General features: G+C 27.5%; 4 protein-coding genes across 20 annotated transcripts in view; 1 reads left to right on the top strand and 3 right to left on the bottom strand.

Annotated features, from left to right (window-relative positions):
• The first annotated feature begins 2,704 nt into the window (after positions 1–2,704).
• LOC149881140 (uncharacterized) lies at positions 2,705–4,796 on the top strand. Of its 2 annotated transcripts, XR_016445924.1 has the most exons (4): positions 2,705–2,920; positions 3,424–3,605; positions 3,845–4,034; positions 4,506–4,796. XR_016445924.1 is itself a non-coding variant. In XM_090069653.1 (3 exons), exons 1-2 carry the CDS (start codon positions 3,414–3,416, stop codon positions 4,001–4,003), a joined length of 351 nt encoding a protein of 116 aa, XP_089925779.1. In that variant the 5' UTR covers positions 2,708–3,413; the 3' UTR covers positions 4,004–4,034; positions 4,506–4,795. The 2 variants fall into 2 exon arrangements, 1 of the variants encoding a protein (XP_089925779.1); XM_090069653.1 differs by having other exon boundaries at positions 2,708–3,605; positions 4,506–4,795.
• Positions 4,797–6,606: 1,810 nt separating this feature from the next.
• LOC145193784 (trichoplein keratin filament-binding protein-like) overlaps positions 6,607–23,123 on the bottom strand; it is a 39,103-nt gene continuing 22,586 nt past the window's right edge. For 7 of the 11 annotated variants that reach the window (XM_090068175.1, XM_090068176.1, XM_090068179.1 and 4 more), the window contains 11 exons: positions 18,346–18,550; positions 16,227–16,276; positions 16,020–16,086; positions 15,900–15,938; positions 15,371–15,442; positions 12,282–12,343; positions 11,414–11,495; positions 11,107–11,292; positions 7,258–7,325; positions 6,980–7,052; positions 6,607–6,801 (listed from right to left, as the gene is read on the bottom strand). In XM_090068175.1, coding sequence (XP_089924301.1) covers positions 6,769–6,801; positions 6,980–7,052; positions 7,258–7,325; positions 11,107–11,292; positions 11,414–11,495; positions 12,282–12,343; positions 15,371–15,442; positions 15,900–15,938; positions 16,020–16,086; positions 16,227–16,276; positions 18,346–18,550 — 937 coding nt within the window. In that variant the 3' untranslated portion in view covers positions 6,607–6,768. Of the gene's footprint in view, positions 6,802–6,979; positions 7,053–7,257; positions 7,326–11,106; positions 11,298–11,413; positions 11,496–12,281; positions 12,344–15,370; positions 15,443–15,899; positions 15,939–16,019; positions 16,087–16,226; positions 16,277–17,287; positions 17,595–18,345; positions 18,551–23,123 lie in introns of those variants that run through there. The other 4 variants (XR_016445437.1, XR_016445438.1, XR_016445439.1 and 1 more) reach the window with 2 other exon arrangements.
• LOC149881139 (uncharacterized) lies at positions 19,834–20,312 on the bottom strand. Its single transcript, XM_090068187.1, has one exon. It carries the CDS (start codon positions 20,310–20,312, stop codon positions 20,004–20,006), a length of 309 nt encoding a protein of 102 aa, XP_089924313.1. The 3' UTR covers positions 19,834–20,003.
• LOC149881138 (E3 SUMO-protein ligase ZBED1-like) lies at positions 19,834–22,536 on the bottom strand. Of its 6 annotated transcripts, none has more exons than XR_016445440.1 (6): positions 22,004–22,536; positions 21,681–21,925; positions 21,510–21,583; positions 20,983–21,337; positions 20,457–20,868; positions 19,834–20,378 (listed from the first exon to the last, which is right to left on the bottom strand). XR_016445440.1 is itself a non-coding variant. In XM_090068183.1 (5 exons), the coding sequence occupies exons 1-5, from the start codon at positions 22,412–22,414 to the stop codon at positions 20,832–20,834; spliced, it is 1,122 nt and encodes a 373-aa protein (XP_089924309.1). In that variant the 5' UTR covers positions 22,415–22,536; the 3' UTR covers positions 19,834–20,831. The 6 variants fall into 6 exon arrangements, 3 of the variants coding, with proteins under 3 accessions (XP_089924309.1, XP_089924310.1, XP_089924311.1); XR_016445441.1 differs by having other exon boundaries at positions 20,994–21,337; XR_016445442.1 differs by having other exon boundaries at positions 21,056–21,337.

Below are 23,123 nucleotides of genomic sequence, written 5' to 3'. Positions count from 1 at the left end.
TCTAAATATTTTGATTAAGAATTATTACTTATAATTTTTAATGTAATAAATATCATGTTAAATATTATTTTGAGATCAGTAATTTATTCTACATTTTGATCTCTTCTATCTTTCATTGAGTTTTAAAGGTTTTTTTTATTCTGATTGCTTCTCTGTTTTTTTCATCGTTTTTCATCTTTTTATTGTAATTATATTTCATCTTATCAATTATCTTCTATTACTAGTTACATAGTTAAATCATTGATAGGTGTGCTTATGTAAAACTTGACTTCATGAAAAGTTAGAAGTACAGGAAAAATAAAAAGTTTGGTTGTTTAGAAAAAGTAGTTTAATTGCGTATGTTACATTTTTAAAGTTATAAAAACTTTATCTTCTTTATTTATTTTCTTGTTTTTTGCTTTACATAGAAAATAATTAGAAGTTTGTTTTTAGGATTAACTTTTTTTTTGTATTCTTCATCTTTATGTTTATTCAAATAATCTAAATATTCATAAGAATTCTAATTATTGTAAACTTAATTATTGAAGGTCTTTTCAATAGCATTTCACAGGTTTATGTAAAGTCTGAGTGACGTTTGTTAAATGACTCTTCAACTAGAAGTTTAAAGGCAGTTCTGTTACACAATGGCAATTAAATAGCTTTAAATTGTACAGCTGGATTAAAAACTTGAAAACGTGAAAAAAAATATCTAAAATCAATTCGAAAGGTTTTCAATCACTGCTTTTCCTTGTTTCCAAAAATCAGTTCAAAGTTGAAAAAAAAAACAACTAACTAATCTAAACTTAGTGATTTATTAGTCTTGCAATTGAAGCTGAGAAAATAAAGAGGATTTAACTAAAATCTTTTTTATTTTTTTACCTATTTTTTTTTAATACCTACTATCTGTTAAAGCTTCCATTTTGTCTTGAAATTTACTACTATAGTCTGAAACCTCAGTTTTTTCTACACATAGAACTTCTATGTTCTATTACAAAGCTTTTACTCTAAATTCTATTAGAAGGCTTTTAAATTGATCTATGAAAACCTCCTGAGTGACCTAATTCTCCTACATTAGCTGATAGTGTTCAGAGCTTACTCAATTTCCACATTTTCACTACTTGCATACCCTCCTTGACTTTTTCCCAAATAATCTAGGTGCAGTTAAGGATGAACAGGGTAAATGAACTGCTAAGAGCGCAAAAAACTTTCTTTTTTTCACTACCTTATTTCTGAATATGGAAAACCCAGAAAAATTGTATTACACAATTTTTCAGGAATCTAACGTGTACAGATAAACCAATAATGACGTAAAAGGTTGATGAAAAGAATCTTCTTTTATTGACCATTACCCAGTAAACACGCTTTAGTTGGTCCAACTGACGGGCCAGTATTGGCTATAGTTGGCTAACTGTTGGCATATCTTGCCAACCATTAACCGACTTTGTACCGCGTGTTTTTGAATCGTTAAAGTTCCCCGTAAGTTTTATAAACGTATTTTAATAATTAGTCGCATGGTCTAAGTGAACATATTTACTTAGACCATATTCACTTAGATAAGTCAACATATTCACTTAGACCATGCGACTAATTATTAAAATTACTCAAATAGATTCATTCAATATTTAAAATTATTCAATAGAGTTAGTTTAGTTTGAAGCTTTTTATTATTTTTTTTCTTTCAAACGCTTTTTTTACCCTTCAACTAAAGTTTTAAACTCAAACTCTCCTACACCTCTTAATAAAACCGTTACGCTGGTAAGTACAAATATTTTACATTTATCCATTAGTTACACATTCAGATATAATTTTTGACATTGGTTGAGTTTTTAATTTATTTTTATGATGGCACCATTTTTGTATTTGTATTAGACATTTTAGCTCTATTTTACACACATACGTACAGGGTGTCTGCCAGATCAGGGGAAATCAGGGAAAAGTCAGGGAAATATGATATCTGGAAAAAATCTAGGATTATCAAGGAAATTAGGTTGAATTTTAGAAAAATCAGGGAGAAATCAGGGAAAATGGCTCTTCATCAAACTTACATAACTTAAATAAGTTGTATATAGTACATGTAATATAAAAGTTTATTTGGCAGGTTTTATGAACTTCTCTTGCATCAAGCGAATCTTGAATCTTCACTTGCAAAAATATAAACAATAATACAACCCATATTAAATGTATCAATACTTGATACATTCAGTGTGGGTTGTATTATTGTTTACATTTTTGCAGTTGAAGATCATTTTTCTAAATGAATCTAGGTCAATTTTTGTGAAGTTGAATTTGGGTAACTTTAAATTAAATCAAGGAAAACAGGTAGAAGATCAGGAAAATATCAGGGAAAAGTCAGAGAAATCCACCTTAAAATATTGGCAGACATCCTTTACATAACATGCATGCATAAAAGTTGTTATATTCTAATATAAATGTTGTATATAATAATTTATATGTATGTATTTTGTATATATTGCATATAATATATGCCATATATACAATATTGACATAATATATGCAGTATATAAATAAATGATATATGCAATTGCATATACAATATGACATATACATTTCATATTAAGCATATATGACATTTATATTATATGTGTGTGTGTGTGTATGTGTGTATGTATATATATATATATATATATATATATATATATATATATATATATATATATATATATATATATATATGTGTGTGTGTGTGTGTGTGTGTGTATGTGTATATATATGTGTGTGTGTGTGTGTATATATGTGTGTGTGTGTGTGTGTGTGTGTGTGTGTGTGTGTGTGTGTGTGTGTGTGTGTGTGTGTGTGTGTGTGTGTGTGTGTGTATATATATTCATATAATGCATATGTGTATAGCATTTTATTAAAAGGAACATCAACTTCTAAAAACTATGAGAAAACTGTTCAAAATTTTGGGGATCAGGAAAGAAAGGTTTTGGATAAACTATTTGTTTGTTGGTTTTTTTTGTTTTACTACTTGTTATACATTGTATATGTGTTACGCATACATACATTGATTATGATACTGACATATATTGACAAAAGAAAACTATTTTTATCTTTTGTAAAAAAAATAAATTGTGTTTTAATTAAAGTCATAAATGGATGAAGGCTTTAAAAAAATACATATTTCATGTTACAAAATTACACATTTCTATTTTTTTATGCAGATGAAGGTTTTAAATAATGCTCTTTTCTGTGACCTTAATAACACAGCACAAAAATGTGCTAGAATACCATTTTTACAGCAATCAATTCACCTACAGGGATAAATAACATGAATGTTTAAAACTTTAACTCCAAATATTTGAGTTCCATAACACCTTCATCCGTGTATGTCTTCAATTTAATAACTAGATTGTGTTTTTGAAACCAGCTTTCCAATAAGATTCAAATGCAATCAAATATTATTTAATTATTTATGTATGTTTATAGAGAAGTTGGCAGCTTTGGAGTTAAGATTAACAGAACTGGAGCAAAAAAATAATTTTTTAGAAGTTCAAAGTTTTTTGGATAATGAAGACATTGTTGTTCCCCCTGGCCTTCCAATGGAAAGTAAGGAAGATTTGGAGAGGCTTAACCTTATGCTACAGATGAAATCTGAGATGGCTCTCTATGTAATTTGAAATTATTTTTTATATTATAATGTTTCTAGCAGTCTACAGGTTGCGTTTAAACTAGTAACTATTATTTTATAAGATCAAAGATAAGTTTTTTTATAAGTCTTATAATTGTAATTTATCAAAGGTAATTTAATAATACCTTAGTTATATTATACCGCATTACATTTTCATTTACCTTTGAAAAAATAATTTAAATAAAAAAAGTTGTAATATGTAGCATTATTTGTTTTTAGGTCGAATATCTGTGTTCTATTGGCAGTAAAGTTGAGCGTCCAAAATACATACGATGTGTATTGGGAGCCATGTTTTCCAAAAATTTTAGCGTTTTATGTAATCTAAACGGATCTTCAAGTAAGATGATAGCTACTGGAGTGGGCAAGATTAAGTTGTGATGTTATAATTTTGTGTTAAAGTGCTTACTATGTAAGTATTACTAGTTATGTAAATTTTTAGTCTATTAAAGTCAACCATATTTTTATATATACAAAAATATGTTTACAACACTAAGAAAGAATACAATATGTTAGTACTTATGACAATTACCAGTGTTGTCATTAGTTGTGAATTTGTAAGATATTATGTTCTCCCTTGGTGACTTGAACTTATTAATGCCATACTTTATTGTTAACTAGAGACATTAATTGCCAATGTAAACCATGATTTATTAGTATTCAACTATATGATTCTTAAAGAGCATATAGAAGTTTGTCTTGAACCGATAAGCTAATTGCTCTCGGATATCATATGCACATATTTTTAAAACTGCTAACCAGTTAATGTAATTCTTAATTTGCAAAGTATACGTATAAGAGCTTAAAAATAACTTAAAAATAATTTATATTTAAACAAAAAATGAATTGAGTTTTTAAATTTATTTTCATTTTATTCTTTTAGCAACAATAAGAATTCAGTATCTTAATTCGAAGGATAAAGATATTTACCCGATCGTTTCAAGATGGTTTCAGGGCGCAATTGATCAAGGAGATGGGCCAATAAATAGATAGACGAAAACCAAGGTTATAAAAAATCAGTTGCAGTTAATCAATGAAAAGAATATTTAGTTATTATTTTCTTTTGCAAATTTATAAAAGCTTATTTATCTTGATTTTATTTATAATTCTAATTTTTCTTAATTATAATTAATAATTATCTAATAAATCGCCACGTTTTTAAATACTTGTGTTTTAAAATATTGTTTTTAATTAAAGCTGCCAATATTGGTTTCAAACCTTTGATAATATTAACTACAATAATAGAATATTTTTAGTTCTTTATTTGTAAATATTTTTCTTTAATGATCTGGAAATAAAAGTGTAATGATAAAAAATTTGCTCTTTTTTTTGTATTCAACTAAGTTATCTATAAATAATACAATATTTTGTGTGGACAGTATTACTGTTTGGTAAAATCTGATATACAAACAATCACTATTAGATAGAAAATTAAATATTAAAAAGCAAAGTTATACTTTATTATAAAGCAATATTCAAAACATGATTTATAACTTTTGCACTTTCAATTTAAGCGCAAAAGTGAATTTAAAAAATCGCGAAAAAAAATCATATAGTTGGGCCGGTAATGGTACCAACTGTTAGCCAACTGTTTTATTACTGTTGGGCCGTTAATGGCAAACAATTGTTTAAAAACAGTTGGCTAAGTGTTGGTAAAAGCGTTACGTTTTTTTCACGGTACCAACTAAATAGCCGACTGTTGGCCCAACTGTAGCTAATAGTTGGTTATTAGGATCGGGCCAACTACTTACCAACTGTTCGATGTTTACTGGGTAATCTCTGTTTTTCTGTCATGAGGGGTTATTTAACCGGGCGTCGCAGAAAAAGATTAAAGTTGCTCGATAGACGTCGTCTTACAGCTGGAGCTCAAGTCAATGCGATGATTTCTAGCGTTCATGAGTGGTGTTTGCATGCGTGCTATGAACAATAATAGATTTAAAGACACGATATTGTTAACAAGTTTTTTTCCGAAATCGGCCACACTCACTACAACCATTCCAGACCATTTGGCTAAGAGCACAGGAGAATATTCTGAACAGCGTGTCTTCACATCTTAAGACATTTAGCAATTTGTACTTGACAGTATCCTTTTCAATCAATACCACAATTTGTCCTTTAACAAAATCAGTTATCTGCTTTTTTGCCCATTTATTTACACTTTATTGTAAATAAAGAATCACCACACTGAATTAGTACAATTTAAATAACGATTTCAGAACAAAAAAAACGAATTGAAATATATGAATATTATTTGATTATATTATTTATACGTTATATTAATCTATAAATATGTTAATTATATTATTAGATATATTAATTATATTACAGATTATATTATTTTATATGTTATATTAATCTATAGACCGAACGCACAAATAGCAATTATGGTAAATCTAAATATATTTTTTCATTTTTTCATAAAATGTTTTGGTATTAATTTGTTTTTGTTGATGCCAAAAGCTGCTACTGTAAACGTGAATAGGTTTTCTTTATATTTTCAATGAGGTGAAGTCATACAAGAACAGACTGGGGCGTCTTGCCTCTATAATTAAGCACATCTCTTTTTTTTTTCTGTAAAGCACATCTCTTTTTTTCACATGTAGTATTTGGTTACAATAAAACTTTCTGGTTATAATAAGACTTTATAAATATTATATTGCATTTCGTAAGATTAATATACTTTTTTTTTCTGTACAGCTTTTGTTTTCACTTATTTGTCATTTTAAGAATAACTTTAGCAATATTTATGAATACTTTTAAAAAAATAAATGAAAAATTAGAACGGGGGAAACAGGTCTTCAGGGGATGACACAAACAGATGAGGTATCTGGCCTTATCCACTGATTATAATAAAAATATAGTATTTATATCACGCTATGATTTTGTATATGTACGCAAGTTATTTTAGGTTATGCAATGTTGTTGTTAGAAACGTATAAACGTGACAATAGTCTCAAAAGTGACCCATAAGAAAATGAAAACCATTTTTAAACTTTAAAAGTGGTATCTTTAATGCATCAAATTTAAAGACAAACTTTTTACAAATCATTTTTCATAACAATAAACTAAACAAAAAACCAAATCTAATAGAAGAACTTCTAACCATGCTCTTTGAATTTTTCCTTTTGAATCTTTCCTTCAAAACTCTACGTAAAAATTACTTTTCTACGTCGAAAAGACTTAAAAAGAAATTTTGATGATATAAATTTCTTCACCTATTGAACAAATTATTTACAAAAGTCTGACAAACATTAGCAACAATAAAAAGAAACTTTATAACCAGAAACAAATATTTGTTGATGGTATTAACAAAATTTTATACAAAATACAAATTATTAAAAATTTATAAACACTCACAGGTTCAACTGATCTGGTATTAATTCTTTCAGCTTCTCTTTTTATTAATGCTTCGTTGGACAACTCGCGAGCACTGCGGAATAATTTACAATTTCAATTTAAAAAAAGGAAAAGAAATAGCTTTTCTCTGGTCAAAAAGTTCTTTAGAAATTTTTATAGATTTTTGGAATTCTATAAGAGTTAAATAGAACTTCATTAATATTTTTAAAGATTAATAATTTTAAAATCTTGGGTTTATAATAAAAAATTTTTAAAAAAATGTAGTTGTTAAAACAAACCTCAGCAAATAATGATTCTTTTCATTATCCGTTTGAGCTTTCTTTTCTTCATTCTCACGAGCACTGATCTGAACGGTAATAAATAAAAAGCTACAATGAAATTCAATGCATATAATGTTTTAATGAACATTATGTAAACATCATCATCATATATAGCTTTGGATATAACTGGTCTAACATAAATGTTTTATAAATTTACCTTGTCTATATATATGTATAGATGTATATATGTATGTAGATGTTTATACATAAACAATTATATATATATATATATATATATATATATATATATATATATATATATATATATATATATATATATATATATATATATATATATATATATATATATATATATATATATATATATATATATATATATATATATATATATATACAGTATTGGACAAAACATTTGCAACCAACATCGAACAATGCTAAAAAGTGTTCCTAATTTTACATGTCTTAAAAACGAAACGAACTATACTACCACAGCAAACAGTTCAGGAGTCTGGAGCCATAGCATGCCATGACATGAGCAATCAGCTGACAGGTGACAGCACACAGGCAGAATTTCGTTGACAAGTGCCATTTTGCAGCGGACAAAACAAGTGCAACTTTTTTGGTTTGTTTCATTTTCTTAAGTCTGGTCCGTGTCAACGTCACGGAAGTTTTTTAATAATTAAAGGAAGTATTCAGAAGTTTCCAGAAGTTTCCAGAAGCATGCGGAAGCTTCCAGAAGTTTCCAGAAGAAGCATCTGGAAGCATCCAGTAGCATCCAGAAATATCCAGAAACATTCAAAAGCATCCAGACGCATCCAGAAGCTTCCAGAAGCATCGAAAAGAAGCATCTAGAATCTTCCAGAACAGGTTCACACAGGTTCATTTTACAATATAAGAGACATGTAAATCGACATGTAATTCAGTCAGTATATGGAAGTCAATCAGTCAGTATTATCGAGACAGTTTATCGAAGTGAGTTTTATCAAAGTGTTTTATAGAAGAACATCAATACAAGAAGTGAAATACAACAAGTGTTTCATTACATCAATACAGTCCACATCCAACCAAAACGTTGTGTTCCACAGAGCACTATTGTATCATCACAAAGTAAATGTAGCACGGTAAGCCTTGAGAAGCGTGATTATTTATTTTTATTATTTTTATGACTTCAAGTGCAAAAATGGCTCCCGACAGTCTTGGATTGGAACTAAGAAAGAAAATTATTGGCGATTACGTAAGTGGAATGTCACAAAAAAGTATTTGTGATAAATATCGCGTGAAAAAATGGACCGTATCAAGACTATGTTCCAAATATCGTTCTTCGGGGAAGTTGGCAGCAGATAACAAGGTGGAAGACCGCGTTCCACCATTTCTAGAGAGGATTCTATGATCGTCAGATCCGTCAAGAAGGATCCCTGGATATCATCAGTCGAGATAAAAAAGCAATTAGAGCTGCCTGTATCGGACCGAACAATCAGACGACGTGCTGTTGAAGCCGGATTGTTTTCTCGACGCCCTGCAAAGAAACCGCTGATTTCACTAAAAAACCAGAAGAAAAGACTCCTGTTTGGTACATCTCGTATTGACAGGAATGTGCTAAAATGGCGAACTGTCCTGTTCAGTGATGAATCGAAGTTCAACATCATTGGGAGCGATGGCATTTGCCGTGTACGTCGACCGGCCGGAAAACGCCTCAATTTACGTTACTGCCATAAGACCGTGAAGCATGGTGGAGGAAATGTAATGGTCTGGGGGTGTTTTTCTGCTAACGGTCTAGGTCCAATACATCGAAACGATGGAATAATGGACCGTTTCATGTATAAAAATATCCTGAAAGATGTTATGTTACCTCATGCTGAATGGAATATGCCAATAAAATGGGTTTTTCAGCAAGACAACGATCCGAAACACACTGCAAAAGTAGTCAAGCAGTGGTTTCAAGACAACCACCTATCGGTGATGGATTGGCCGCCTCAATCTCCGGATCTCAACCCTATCGAGAACCTGTGGGAGATCTTCAACCGCAGAATTAATCGTGAAGGTGTTCGTAATAAGGATCAACTGTATGAACAAATCCAAAAGGCCTGGGCAGCGATTCCACAAAGTTTTCATTGATCACCTGATCGAATCTATGCCTCAAAGATGCAAGGCTGTGATCGACAACATATTCGCCACAAAATATTGATAGCGAAATACAGCTTGGTCAACATTTTGTCGAGTTGCACTTGTTTTGTCCAGAAGGAAATCAACTTTTTTTAATACTTTTGATTAATTTATTAATTTTCGTGTACAAATAATGAACTTTATGATGAATAAAACTTGAAGAACTTTGTCTCTAAACAGTTACATAGTTATTTCACTAAATTGAAAAAATGCAGCACTTTTATATAAAGAAACTAAATTAGCATTATTTGGTTGCAAATGTTTTGTCCAATACTGTATGTATATATATATATATATATATATATATATATATATATATATATATATATATATATATATATATATATATATATATATATATATATATATATATATATATATATGTTATATACACATATATACATATATTTATTACATTTTGAAAACATAGTAATGAAATACATAAAGACACATAAATATGTAAAGACAAATATAACGAAAACATATTGAAACATACTGAATGAGGAAATAGATGAAGATTTTGTTATTTCTGGAAAGAAATTTGGGCATTATGAGTTCATACCTCTTCTTATTTTAAGAACATCTGGAAAAAACGGAAGAGCAATTTCGGCAATGTTTGGAATCTCTTTAATTGTAGTAGGAACAATATTGGTTACTATCGTACATAATAGTTTGCAGAAACAGAGCAGTTTGCAGAAACAGAGAAAGTAAAAAGTTTTAGAATAGAGTGGATTAAAATGGAAAATAAATCTTTCAAATTTGATGCTTTTTCCTTGATTTCTGAATTACAAAGAATTTGTGCTATCTCCATGAGGTAAATAATTGTGTGAAAAAGAGAACTAAATTTAACCAGGATTTTCTAGGGTCTTTTATTACAAAAGTAATTTTTTGCCTGCTTTTTACAAAAGTAAGAAGCAGGCAAATAATTTAGCTGTTGAAAGCCATAGACAATTATTCAAAACAACAAAGTTTTAAAAATCTTAAATTGTAGAAAAATGTATCATTTAACGACCAAAGATAAATTGGAAGAACTGTGTAACTTTGAACCAAATAAAATATTTAAGAATTATCTAGATAAAGAAATAATAAAATTGCTTATAATATAAACTTTACTAACTTTAAGTAATTTGTAAGTTTTATTTAAAAAACTGTTTTGAGGTCTTACTAGAACCTGAGTCTAACTAGCACTATGGACATAACTAAATTCATCAAATAAAATACCATGGTAGTATTGAAAATGTTTTTAGACTCTTTTAACAACAGACCTTCGTTACTTTTTTTAAGTCTAATAACAACAAAACCTTACTTCATAAAGTAATATTATACAGTGCATTGGTATTATATGAAATTAAAACCTAAAAAATTAAGTTTTACTGTATGATACCTGTGTATTGAATTCTTTGCCTTTGCCAAGTATTTGGCAGTGCTAAAGTATTCAGAACACTACTTGTTAAGTGCTAAAAGAATTCACTTTAAATTTAATGAGATTTTCCCAGGTTAAATATTTATTATTTCAAGATTAAATATCAATTTATATAATGATTACATTTTCTAGCAGGTTGATATAAAATTTGGAAAATGTCATAAAATTTAAATTCTATTAGTGCTTGGCAAATAATACAGCGCAAAAAATACAGCAGCAAAGTATTTAAACCACGAGTATCATTAGCATTATAGGTCTACCTGGTCTAAAATTTCTTGTTGTCTAAGCTTTTTCTTGGTATATTCATTAAATTGTTCTTTTTCCATTAATAGTTTATGTTCTTCAATCTGTGCTAATAATTTCTCCCTTTCAGCAATAGAGGCTGTTTGTTGCTCATGGACTTGTGCTATTTTGTCATGAATTTGTTTTTGACGTTCTTCTAGAACCTGTTCTTGTAATAAGAAAACAGCAGTAATAAATTAAAAAATTTTGTCAAATTGTAGTTTCATTTGAAAATTCACTTGCATTAGAAATAATTATTAAATGCAAATTATTATGTAATGGTACCATTTTAACGAGTCTTTCTCTGGCTTGTGCTTCTCTTTCCCATTCATTTTCCCTTTTTCTCCACTGAAGATTTGCATTTTCTCTATAAAAACCCCGACAAACAAAAAAATTAGATTTTATATTCGAAAAAAGTGTTTAGAGAAGGTTATTACCAAGAGTTAACAACAAATGAGTGGCACGTTTGGATAAGTTTTACTATATTTTTGTCTTTTATCCTTGAATTAAAGATCATTAATAGATTTATATAACATTGAAGAGGAAAAAAGTAATAAATAGAACAATAGAGTAATAGTTAGAGAGCACTATTTGAAACATAAAAGAAGTACAAAAAAAAAGTTTAAAAAGTGTCACATGCAGTTAAATTGCAGAAATGCACAGAATTATTAATATAAAAGTTTATAACCATTTTAAGTTAATTTAGAATATAGAAAAATATTCAATCACATGACAAAAATTATTTAAAAACTTATATATATTTGATTTTCTTTATGCTTTTTTAGCTTTCCTTTTAAAAATTATAAATTAATAATTTAGAATGTGATAGATTGTGAATTGATAGTTTTACAATTCATAAAAGTACTACTTCTTATTAAGTTACAAATTAACTACTAGAAGAATTAATTGTTGATAAGTTGTAATAACAATATGTGTGAGTGTGTCTGTATATATATATATATATATATATATATATATATATATATATATATATATATATATATATATATATATATATATATATATACTTTTTGATAGTTTATAGTAATAATGATGACTTATAAAAATGAATACTGATACAAATGAATACTAATTTTTGACTGATTTTTAGTACATTTTCACTAAAAAATACTTTTAAACACATTCAGCTTACTGATAAAAGTCTTCAAGTTCTGCTTCACGAATTTTTTCTAATTGCAGTTGATCAGTAAAAATCTAAAAAAATAAAGTTACTTAAAAGTAAGACTTAGATTCTTATGAGTATTTAACATAACTTAAAAACAAAAAAGTTAGTAATTACTAGTTTTTCTCCCTTAAAAAAAGAACTGTAACAAAAAATTAATTAGCTTTTAAAACTCAACTGAAATGTAAAGATAAGTATAACATAAATATTAAAACATTTTTAACAATTAAAATCAATTTTTTATTTTAGTCTCAAACTTTTTATGAAATAAAGTCAATTTTATTTCATTTCATAAATACAATTTTATAAAGAATATCTTAAGAGTACTAAACATTATAATGTTCCAAAAAGTATTTTTTTTTAAACAATAATAAATTGATATGTATCCCTGATTACAAAGACTTTTTTTAAAAAAAAAAGAAAATGTGTTTTCATTTTTATGATTTTTGCAGCTAAGTGAGAAATTACATTTTGGAGATTAATTCCAAATTTTTATTTTCAATTCTTTTAGTTTTTAATCATATCATCAAAGTTTAAGATGTTGCAACTGCCTCACCTTCCAGATCCCGAAGCTGAAAAAAAATGAAAGATATCCATTGGACATTTCATTTGCCTGTAACACAAACAAAACCTGAGAAAATATTTTCAGAATGTCTAACAACCATTGGAAGAGGCTTTCCACATCAATGCAGCCAATTATTCTCCCATGACAATTTAATACAATTTGTTGGTTTTGCTTTAAAAAACCAACAAGTTGGTCAATAACTTGCATCTTTTATCTTTTCCACCAAAGAAGCATCTTCACATGGACAATTAGAGTTGCACAAGAAAAAGGTGGTTATCCTGTCTTATTCATAAAAGATATTTTTTAAGTTAAAATTGGAAAAGTTAAGTTGTTAATGCTGTTAAGAGAGTGTGACACTACTATAACTGCTTGTTTTACTTAACCTACTTAAAAATAAAAAAAATTTTTTTTGCTCTATTAACAAATTACTGTGGTTCACTGCAAAAACTTGTCTAATCTTCAAGATGAGATTTTGCTTAAGGCAAATGTACATTGAGCTGGGAATTGATATTAGTGGTGGGTTTTTGAAAGTTAGTCTTGTGGTACAGGAAGACTGAAGAAAAACCTTTTTTAAAAACACCTCCTGCCAGTATGATCTTACCTACTCAGTTAGCAAAAGACAGTGGAGTCAAGTGCCAGCCTCTTGTGCCCATGCATAAGACCTCCCTGAGAATCATCAAAACTTTCTTAAGTCTCATTTGACCTGAAGATGTTGACTTAAAAATTCTTATCATATCTTGTGACCTCAAGGTGACAAAAATTATTTGTAGCCTCCAGTCTCATGCAAGCTCCCATCCTTGTACATAATGTGAGATTGACTTCCAGACTCTTTCAAGAAAAGAGCAACTTTGAATTTTTGGATTAATTCATGGATGCTTTAAAAAGTTCAAGGTTGCAAGCGAAGACCTCAAACAAGCAAAATCCTTCATGAACCTTTACTTTCAGTCAAAGACACCACATTTGTCTCTGAAATAAATCCTCCAATAGAGCTACAGCTTCTTCTTGTGGTTGTGAACTATCTCTAAAAAGCACTGAAGAGAACATGTTCCAAAGCTGAAGATTGGCCTAAATATCTACACATCAAATGTCAACCATTTCATAGCTGTTAGTTTGCTGGTAATGATTGCTAAACTTCTCAAAAATTGTGACATCCTTCAAAGATTGGCAGAGAAAAGCTGTGCATTTGCTATTATTGGCATTATTGACACAAAAAAAGGTTTGATGGTGTAGTGACAGCTTGCTTCAGCAACACGCTTGATCCAACATATATCACACTTACAAGAGTAAGTGTCACACCAAAGGCTCATGCTGTTTTTTTTACTATATCAAAGATTTTGGTCCAAATCAAGAATCGAGTACTCAGAATGTTCAGTAAACAGGCAACAAATTCACTTCATCACAGATTTAGCAATCACTGGCAAAGATTCAAACGGTTTAGTTCAAATTCAGAATACAGAAGGCAGCTGGAAATGTGTCTTCTTGATTAAAACAGCAAGCATTTGTAAGATGACCTTTTCAAGAATGTGTAACAGAAAATTTTTTTTAAGTAATAATATCAGAGAAAAGAACTAGAACTTTCTTTTAAATTTTATTTCTATTACAATCAAATATTTTTTAAATCTTAAAGAAAAAAAGGTTATCATAAGAATAATTATTTAAGATGCAACATATCTTGGTAATAACAAAAACAAGCAAAATAATATTTGTTACCTGACTGTTAAAGAATCTTCAACACTTGTTTTTTAAAATTGTTTTATTGTATTTTTTATAAGAAAAAGTGAAAATAAATATTTAAAATATGCATTTTGAAATTTCATTCCAGCACACCTAAGTAAATTGAAAGTCTTTTTTTTTTTCTAAAGACAAAATTTGATTGATTTCAATTTTTTAGTTTTTGTAATCAGGTAATACATATACTTTCAATTCTACGAACTGAAATCTTTGGGAAAGCTCAAAGTAGTTTTGACCATAGCTGATCAACTATCTGATTTAGTTTGACATTTCAGCATGAAACCATATTTTTGAACACTTCTGTATTGGTTTGTATAACATTATCATTCTTATAGTTACACCATCCTTTATGACACATTTTGCCAGAAATTCTTCTAAACATTTTCATTTTATGAAAAAAATAACTCCAGTTGCTATTTTGAAAATTCTGCTGAAGAGACTTCATGCAGTTTTTGATTTTTGAACAATATTATGGATGGTTCTTGTGTGTTTGATGAGTCTAAATCTACTTGAAACTGATGACAGAATTGCACTTGAAACATTTTGCTTTATAAACTGAATTATATGGTTTTAAAAAATATGGAGGCATAAGGCAGAGCAAGTTACTACTAGCTTTTAATTAATACAGTTTTAAACAATAACATTATATTATCTAACAAACAAATTTGTTTCAATACTGGTTTCAAAAACTAGCATTGATAACTGTGAAAACTCTTGCTTTGGGCATTATATATGAAGGACTATTAAGAAAGCAAACAAATACCTGGCGCATAGTTTGAGCATCAGCTTTCAACCTTTCTTTATTTGCTATACAGACAGCTCTTTCTTCAGCTTCCTTAATGTTTTAAACAAAAACAAAATATACAAAAATCTCTTTTAAATTACTACATTTCTAGAACTATTTAAGAAGAACTATTTACATTACTACATTTCTTTTAGTTGGTGCAAAGGAGAAAAACAAAAAAAAAAACAAAAAAAAAAACAAAAAACAAAAAAAAAAAAAACAGGAACTAAATTATCCAATGAAGGTTGAAATAAGTCTGTTTCAATAATATTCATTATGAGTTAAAAAAGAAAGTTTTATTCAATTTGAAATGCAGAAAACTGGAGCTGATAAAATGATTAGAATAAAATTTATGGACAAATTATCTGGAGTAAAAAATCAAGCATCTTATCGACTAGGGCTTTCATTATTCATTTACAACCCTGCTTATGCCTCTTGTTACTAAGTGGTGTATATTTGAAGAGATATTTTAAAATATCTCTAACTTGTTAAAAAATAAGTTTTCTACCTTTCTAGCAACCTCCTCTAACATTTGAAGATCCATCTCCTACAAATATAAAAACATTAACAATTAAAAGTGTCATATAAAGTTTTTTCTCACAAAAATTAGAAAAATGAAAAAAGCTACCAAAGATTCTTGTATTTGTCTACTCTTAAGTTTAAGCTGTTGCTTATTCTGCCGTATGAGATGATGTCTAAAACATATTTTATTCTTTATGAAAACTGGGCTAGTTTAATTTTATAAAAGAAAAATGCTGAGAAATGAATATAAGGAAATAAAAATGAACCTTTACTAAGTGTACCTTTTATTAAGTGTAAAAACTTAATTTTTTACCCTAAGTCTTGTTTTTCTTTCTGTTTCTTACACAGATCTCTTTTTTTTTCCTGTTAAAAAGAAAACTTTAGATTAGCTACCAATTATTACATATTAAAATAGTTTAAGAGTGATCTTAAAACCTTATTTATCAAACATGCATATTTAACTATGCAATAAATCATATTAAATATGCATTAAGCTCTCTTAAATAAACTTATAAAAAATATGCATATTTCAAAGTACTTTTGTAAAAACAGTGCTTTTAAACTCGCACATTCAAAAATACTTCTTTTCTTTAAAAAGATTACCTTATGTAAAAAAAATTTTCTTTATAATATTTATAAACCTTATGTAAAACAAATAGCATTTTTTATATGGTTGGAACATTTTGGGATAAACTATGTAGTCCAAAAAACCCCCTCCTAAACTTTGATTTAAAGATACCTTTTTATTTAGATTTATAACCAGTTTAAATCAAATTTTAGATATACATTGCATATTTCAATGATAAGGTCCTGTGTGGAAAGTAAACTGATGTTGTAAAACATTTTCAATTTGAAGGCATTTTATGATCAACAATTTATTGCAAATTGTAACATTTAAAAAATGGTCTTCCTTGTAATTTCAAGTCAAGAAAAAATTTTCAGCAAAATTAGAAAAGAAATAGCTGCTAAAAAATTGTGTTATGAGCCAAATAAGGTTGCCTTTAAAGTTAAAGATATAAAAAAAAAGCATGTATTTAGGAAAATTTGAAGGAACTGAACTTAAAATACTACAAGTAAATGTCAGTAAATTTAAAAATCATGTCTTCTGAAACTTTCATCATTATTGATGATGAAAAGTCCATTGCTAGGTTCTGATAGATGCTTGGAAATGCTAGATTTTATTCTTTTGACAAAAAAAAAAAATTACTCCATCATGAAAAGTAAAAAATCAAAAGTAATAAAAAAAAAATTAGACTTAAAATGTTTTTTTGGTGCTATTAAGGCATTTCAGTACCATATATTGGAACAACAAAAGGACTAGCAGTTGATGAAAACATTTATATCACAAATACATTTATACTTAAAAATGTTTACCACGATTAAATTTATCAATAGCACAATATGATAATTACATCTTTTGATCAAACTCAGCTCACTCACATTGTGCCAAAAAGTCAAGAGATTGGTTGAATGAACAAAAAGTACCATATGTGTTAAAGTTTATTAATCTACAAAATTTTCCAAAAGCTCAATAAATTGATAAAAATTTGGAGGAATATTGACTCTGCTGGTGTATAGTGGAGGTTGGATAGCTGAAAATCAAGAACAATCACCAACAGAATAAAGATAATTGAAAAAAGTTAATTTGAATATCATCCAAACCATGATGAAAATTGTTTGTCTAAAATTAAGAAAAATTGAAGATATACAGCCATTTTCTATTATAGGAATATACAGTTTTGTTTATTGTGTATCAGTATGTTTGATGAAAAAAGTAATGTAGAAATAGACTTTTCACTTTTGCCCCAAAACCTTCTGACCACACATTATTTTAAGTATATCATTTGTCTATATTAAAACTTACTTTAGCATTTCAAAAACACAAACTTAGGACAATCGAAAGAAAAACGATTAGAAATCCTATCTCAGTGAAAGATTTTCTTATTTTTATGAGTTTGAAAAATATTTCAGTGAAAGTTTTTATTTTTTTATTTTGAGCTTTTAAGGTGTTTTTAACTGTAACAAATAGTGAAACACAAAATTCTTGATCATCTCACATAAACCCTTAAAAAACATTTTAAATTTTTGATCATCTCACTTAAACCCTTTAAAAACATTTTAAAACTTATCTTTACATTATCATGATATTAACATTAATATAACATTATTATCATGATATCAACATTAACATAACATTATCATCATGCAAGAAAGTTAAAAAGTTTACCAGAGAAATTTTTTTAATTTTAATTTGATTTTAAATTAATTGAATTTTTTAAATTTTAATTATGGTAAATAAAAAAAAAATTAGATGAACTTTTTTTAAATTAATGATGGAATTTTTAAAAAATTTAAAAATATTGCTTTGGTAAAATATTAAAATTAAATGTAAAAATTTTAATATAAAAATTATGATTTAAAGCACTTTTTACCATATTTAGCAGAAGGAGATTATGTTCTTGTAATTTAATTTCTTCAGCTCGCAGAGACTCTGCTTCCTTGTTTTTCCTATCCAACTCAGATATTTGAGCACATAAATCTTTTGCAATTTGTTTCTGCTTTTTTTTTAGGTCAACCTGGACATCTTTTATATTATTTATAGCATCAAGATTGTCTTTTGCCATTTGTTCTTCAATCCTAACCACAAAAGAATATAAACTATATTACATCAAAAGTTAATTGGCAGACATGCAGTATCAGAAGGCAAAACTATAAAGATGATTTCAGCAATTATTAGCATATGACACTTTCTTTGCTAATAACTGCTGCAATCATCTCTAAACTTTTATAATAACTGCATTTAACAAAAAATTTATCATAATTATAAATTTTTAACAGTTAAATAGTTTGATTAAAATAAAAGTTCTTTTTCACAAAGAAAATGTATTTGGAAAAAAGAATACAATATTTAAAAAAAAAATGACAGCAATTGTTTGTCAAAGATTACAATCATCAAAATATCTTATTTTTTTAAGGGTTTAAATAATTTTAGTGTTTTGTTTTTTGGATTAAAAAAATTTGCATCTCGAAAAGAATGATAAGCACATTTGGCTTGGCCATTATTATTTTCAAAACCACTAAAAATGTGTTTTTTTCTCATTTTGATATTGAGGTACAAAACTTTTTTCAACCAAAAGTTTTACTTTCAGTTTCAGGATTCCTACCTCACAAACTTTTAACCAAAAAATATATGACTAATCTCTACATAAGTTAGCATACACAAAAGAAGGTACTTTTAACTTGAATTGATTTCTTTTACTTAACTTTAAAATAAAGGCATCACTGTGACTTATATCTTTCTGTATATTAACTAAAAAAAAGATTGTTTTAAACAGAAAATTGGAGCAGCTCTAAAGGAGTTTCAAAGAAGCTGTAGAAAAGTTAAAATTTTGTAAAATATATTTTTAGAGTATATCCTAACACAGGAATGGGAAAATAAATCAACTTGGCTGGTTTTTTGAAAAAAATTTGGACAACCTTTAAGCACATTTATGGAAAATGAATAATTACAAATAGTCCATAATACAAGAATATATTAACACTGGTTTTAGTATTTGAAATATATATATATAGAGAGAGAGAGAGATGCAAAAAAACGTGTTTTTTTGCTGTCATGTTTTTTTCACCCAAAAAAACGTGTTTTTTTGGTTTTTTTGGAGTTTTTTTGGCTTTTACAGCTCTTTTTAGTTTTTTTGTTTACTTACTTTTAATTTTTTTTTAACTTATATAAAATGTTTAGTTTTGTTTGAGTATTTTAGATTCTATATCAAATTATATTAAAATTAATCTATTTTTATTAAAGCGTGAACAGAGTTCACAAAAGAGTTAAATTAATGATTTTTTTATTGCTAAAATAGTTAACAAACTATTTGTTCTTTTCAAAATTTAAATTCAAAAATTGATAAAAAAACAATGTTATGTTAAGTTGTTTTTTTTTAAACTAAAACTCATCTACAGAAGAATCTTGACTAGAAAACTCTGATTCTTGGTCAAATGACTCAAATTCTTGTTCAGGTGACTCTTCATCTGAAACATTTATTGATTCGTGAGATTTATCTGAATTATTTATTGGTACTTTAGGCAGAATTGGTTATTGTGTTGCACGCATATCTATTGCTTCCAGTTTTAAATTTTGCGATACAAACACTAATTTTGCTGCTCTTTCATTAGTTAATCTGTTCCTTTTGGCACTATGAATATTTGCATAACTGCTAAAACTTCTTTCGCAAGCAGCACTTGTAACAGGAAGCTGAAGAATTTTTGCTGCTACTTTTGCTAATTCAGTAGATGAACATAATCCCTTCCACCAGTTTGGACCGAACGTTAAGTCAACAGCTGTCCATATAAAAGTTTTTGAAAAAACTCCTCCTTTACATTGATAATTTGCTAAATCAGCCATCAAAATATCTATTTTGATATTAGGTGAGTTTACAGCAATTGAATATATCACTTCACATGCATCAATCTGTTAAAAAATTTTTGATATGAATTAATGGTTTTACTTGGTTTAATAAAAATAAACAAAAGTTACTAATAATTTAACCTTTTGTTCCCCATTTAAATATCTTCCTTGATATTTGGGGTCAAGTAGATTAGCAGCCATATGAACTTTTGTTAAGCAAAATTTTTTTCTTTTAGCAAATAGTTCTTTCATTTCTACTTCCTCTTTTTTTGTTAAAGGACTGCTTACTATGTATTGAGTAATATTATTTTCTAAATTATAAAAGATTTCAACTATAGATGACAACATTGGGCTGTCGGCTTCTGTTATCTTGATTGCATCAGCTATTGGTGCTAGCAGCTTTAAAAATCCTTGAACATTATCCCAAAAAATATCTGATAACAAGCTATTTTTTGTTGTAGAATTCAATACACATCGCTCAGAGATGGCCAAAGATTTTAAAGACTGTTTATTTTTCTATATACTCTCAAGACACGCCACAGTGGAACCCCATCTATTAATAAATAGATTTTAATCACATATCCTAATTTAATAATATAAAATTAGAAATAAAATAGATTACTATATAAAACTACGTTTTAATTGATTGTATAAAAATAATAATTACCCGGTCTTTACCGGTAGTTTTAATGAAATGTTTGAATCAACAGTTGATTTTTGAATTTCTTTAAATATTGCACCTATTATGTGAGAGTTTTTGATTTCCTTTACAATATCTGTTGCTTGTGACATTAACACACAAAGAGTAGGTATTTTTATAAAATCATTAAAAAGCAAATTGAGACCATGAGATATACATCCATAGCAATTAAGAAGAGGACAGCTGATTTTTAATAGTTTCCATGCCTTTTTCATGTTCGCTGCATTGTCTGTTACTATTCCCATAACTTTTTTAGGATTAATTTCTTCTAATACCCTCCTTATTTCATCTGCTATGTATTCCCCAGAATGACTTGATGAACCTGAAAATTATTACTTTCATGTAAATACTTTACAAACTGTTCAGTTATAAAATTAAAAGTTTTGAGCATGAAGAAATAAGTTACGATTTGGGAGAGAGTTAAAAACAATTTTTTTAAAAAATGTATTTATTATTTATTCTTAAAAATAAATATAAATTTATGTAAATTTTACCTGAAGGTAGTGATTTCCATAAAATAGGCAATGATGAAGGCAATGTCAACACAAAGTTAATAATTGCTTCATTTCTGCAAAATGTAAATAGTTTTCAAGTTTTAATTTTTAAATTATTTGCATAAACAATACTTTAGTATTTTTGTATAAATTTATTAAACAAGTACCAACCTAATATTACTCCATCCATCACACATAAGTCCTACAGAATCTGCTATTGCAATTGATTCTTTAACATTGCTTGATATTCTATTGAATTCTTTATCCAAAAGTGTGTTTGACACTTCATACCTTGATGGGAGCTGATAAGCTGGGCGTAAGTTTTTCAAAAAGGTTTTCCAGTATTTATTATCAACTAAACTCATGGGTGACCCACTTGTGTAAATAGCTCTAGATAGATGTGCATCAATTGATTCCTATGACAATAATAATCTTAGATAAACAATTAAAAACAAATATGCTATACAAAAAAAAAAAAAAAAAAATGCTGATACCTTTTCATATTGTTTCATGCTATCAAACATTGAACAGGATTTACCACTTTTAGAAATTGGTTCAGAATTTTTTAGAGGGTCTGAAATAATGCTTGTGACATTTGTACTATTACTTGAAATAAGGTTTTTAAATTTACATGTTGCTTTTCTTTGTATTTTTTCTGTTGTGATTTTTTTTGACATGATTGTGCATTCATTTAAAAGTTTGTATTTGGCTTCAACTGGACATTTTTTACATTTCTTAATATGCATGGCCATACGTGTTCCACTTTTTGACATAACATCATTGCAAAAAGAACATTGAACTCTTTCCATTTTGCTCACCTGGCTTGCTGGCTTAAACAAAATGCTCACAGATGTTTTCTTTCTACCCCCAGTGTGGCCACAGACTACTCTTTTATTACTACTCATTACTGTGTTTTAATCAAAATGATGGGATTATTTTGATTAGAAATCTGCTTAATGCTTACAATACCTTATAAAGGCTATATTCTAAAATATTTTCATAATTCAGTTATACTATCAAAAATAATAATAATAATAATTGTATTACTAAAAATTTACTTTACTACAAATTATGAAAGGGAAAATTAAAAAATAAAAATACTACAACACACTTATGCAACATTTATAACATGATTTAAAATACTATTTCCACTTTCTGAAATTAAATAATGGCAAATTTAACTTATTTGCAATTGCAGAAATAAAGTTAAAAATCAAAAAGCATAAAATAAGATAGCAAAATTTGAAAAAATTAAAACTATGCAAACTTATACAATACATATACATTTTGCAATGCAGTGTTATTTTATTTATAAATTAAAAAACATAAATTAAAAAAGGTCTCATTCATTCTACAAATTACAAAAACTGGCTCATTCTGTTGAAAAATTTGTTTTTAATGTTGAAGAAAAACTGTTTCGAACTCAAAAAACATATCTACATAAAAAAACAAACAAAAAAGACAAATCTCCTTTAATTATGTCTCTGTATTTTACAAGAAAAATGTTTCTTCAAACAATTTTTTCAATTTTTGTTTAGCTTATCATAAGTAAGTCATTGAAAAACAATAATAATTAATCTGCTGATAATAATTAATGTTATTTGATGAACATTT

This window comes from Hydra viridissima, unplaced genomic scaffold (genome assembly GCF_058129835.1).
Source record: "Hydra viridissima isolate aposymbiotic clone 2 unplaced genomic scaffold, HvirCarnegie_v1 scaffold_12, whole genome shotgun sequence".
NCBI classification, from domain to species: Eukaryota; Metazoa; Cnidaria; class Hydrozoa; order Anthoathecata; family Hydridae; genus Hydra; species Hydra viridissima.
Note: the sequence above shows the minus strand (reverse complement) of the source record. Positions and strands in the feature narration are given on the sequence as shown.

Bases quoted from the DNA above. Each gene is read 5' to 3' on its own strand.
- LOC149881138 (XM_090068183.1), bottom strand. From the start codon at position 22,414: ATGAGTAGTAATAAAAGAGTAGTCTGTGGCCACACTGGGGGTAGAAAG. The intron at 21,584-21,680 runs GTTGGTACTTGT...TACATTTTGCAG, and splicing joins GATGGATGGAGTAATATTAG to AAATGAAGCAATTATTAACT. The intron at 20,869-20,982 runs GTAATTATTATT...ATTTATTAATAG, and splicing joins AAACTACCGGTAAAGACCGG to ATGGGGTTCCACTGTGGCGT.
- LOC149881140 (XM_090069653.1), top strand. From the start codon at position 3,414: ATGTTTATAGAGAAGTTGGCAGCTTTGGAGTTAAGATTAACAGAACTG. The intron at 3,606-3,844 runs GTAATTTGAAAT...ATTTGTTTTTAG, and splicing joins AATCTGAGATGGCTCTCTAT to GTCGAATATCTGTGTTCTAT.
- LOC149881139 (XM_090068187.1), bottom strand. From the start codon at position 20,312: ATGGCTGATTTAGCAAATTATCAATGTAAAGGAGGAGTTTTTTCAAAA.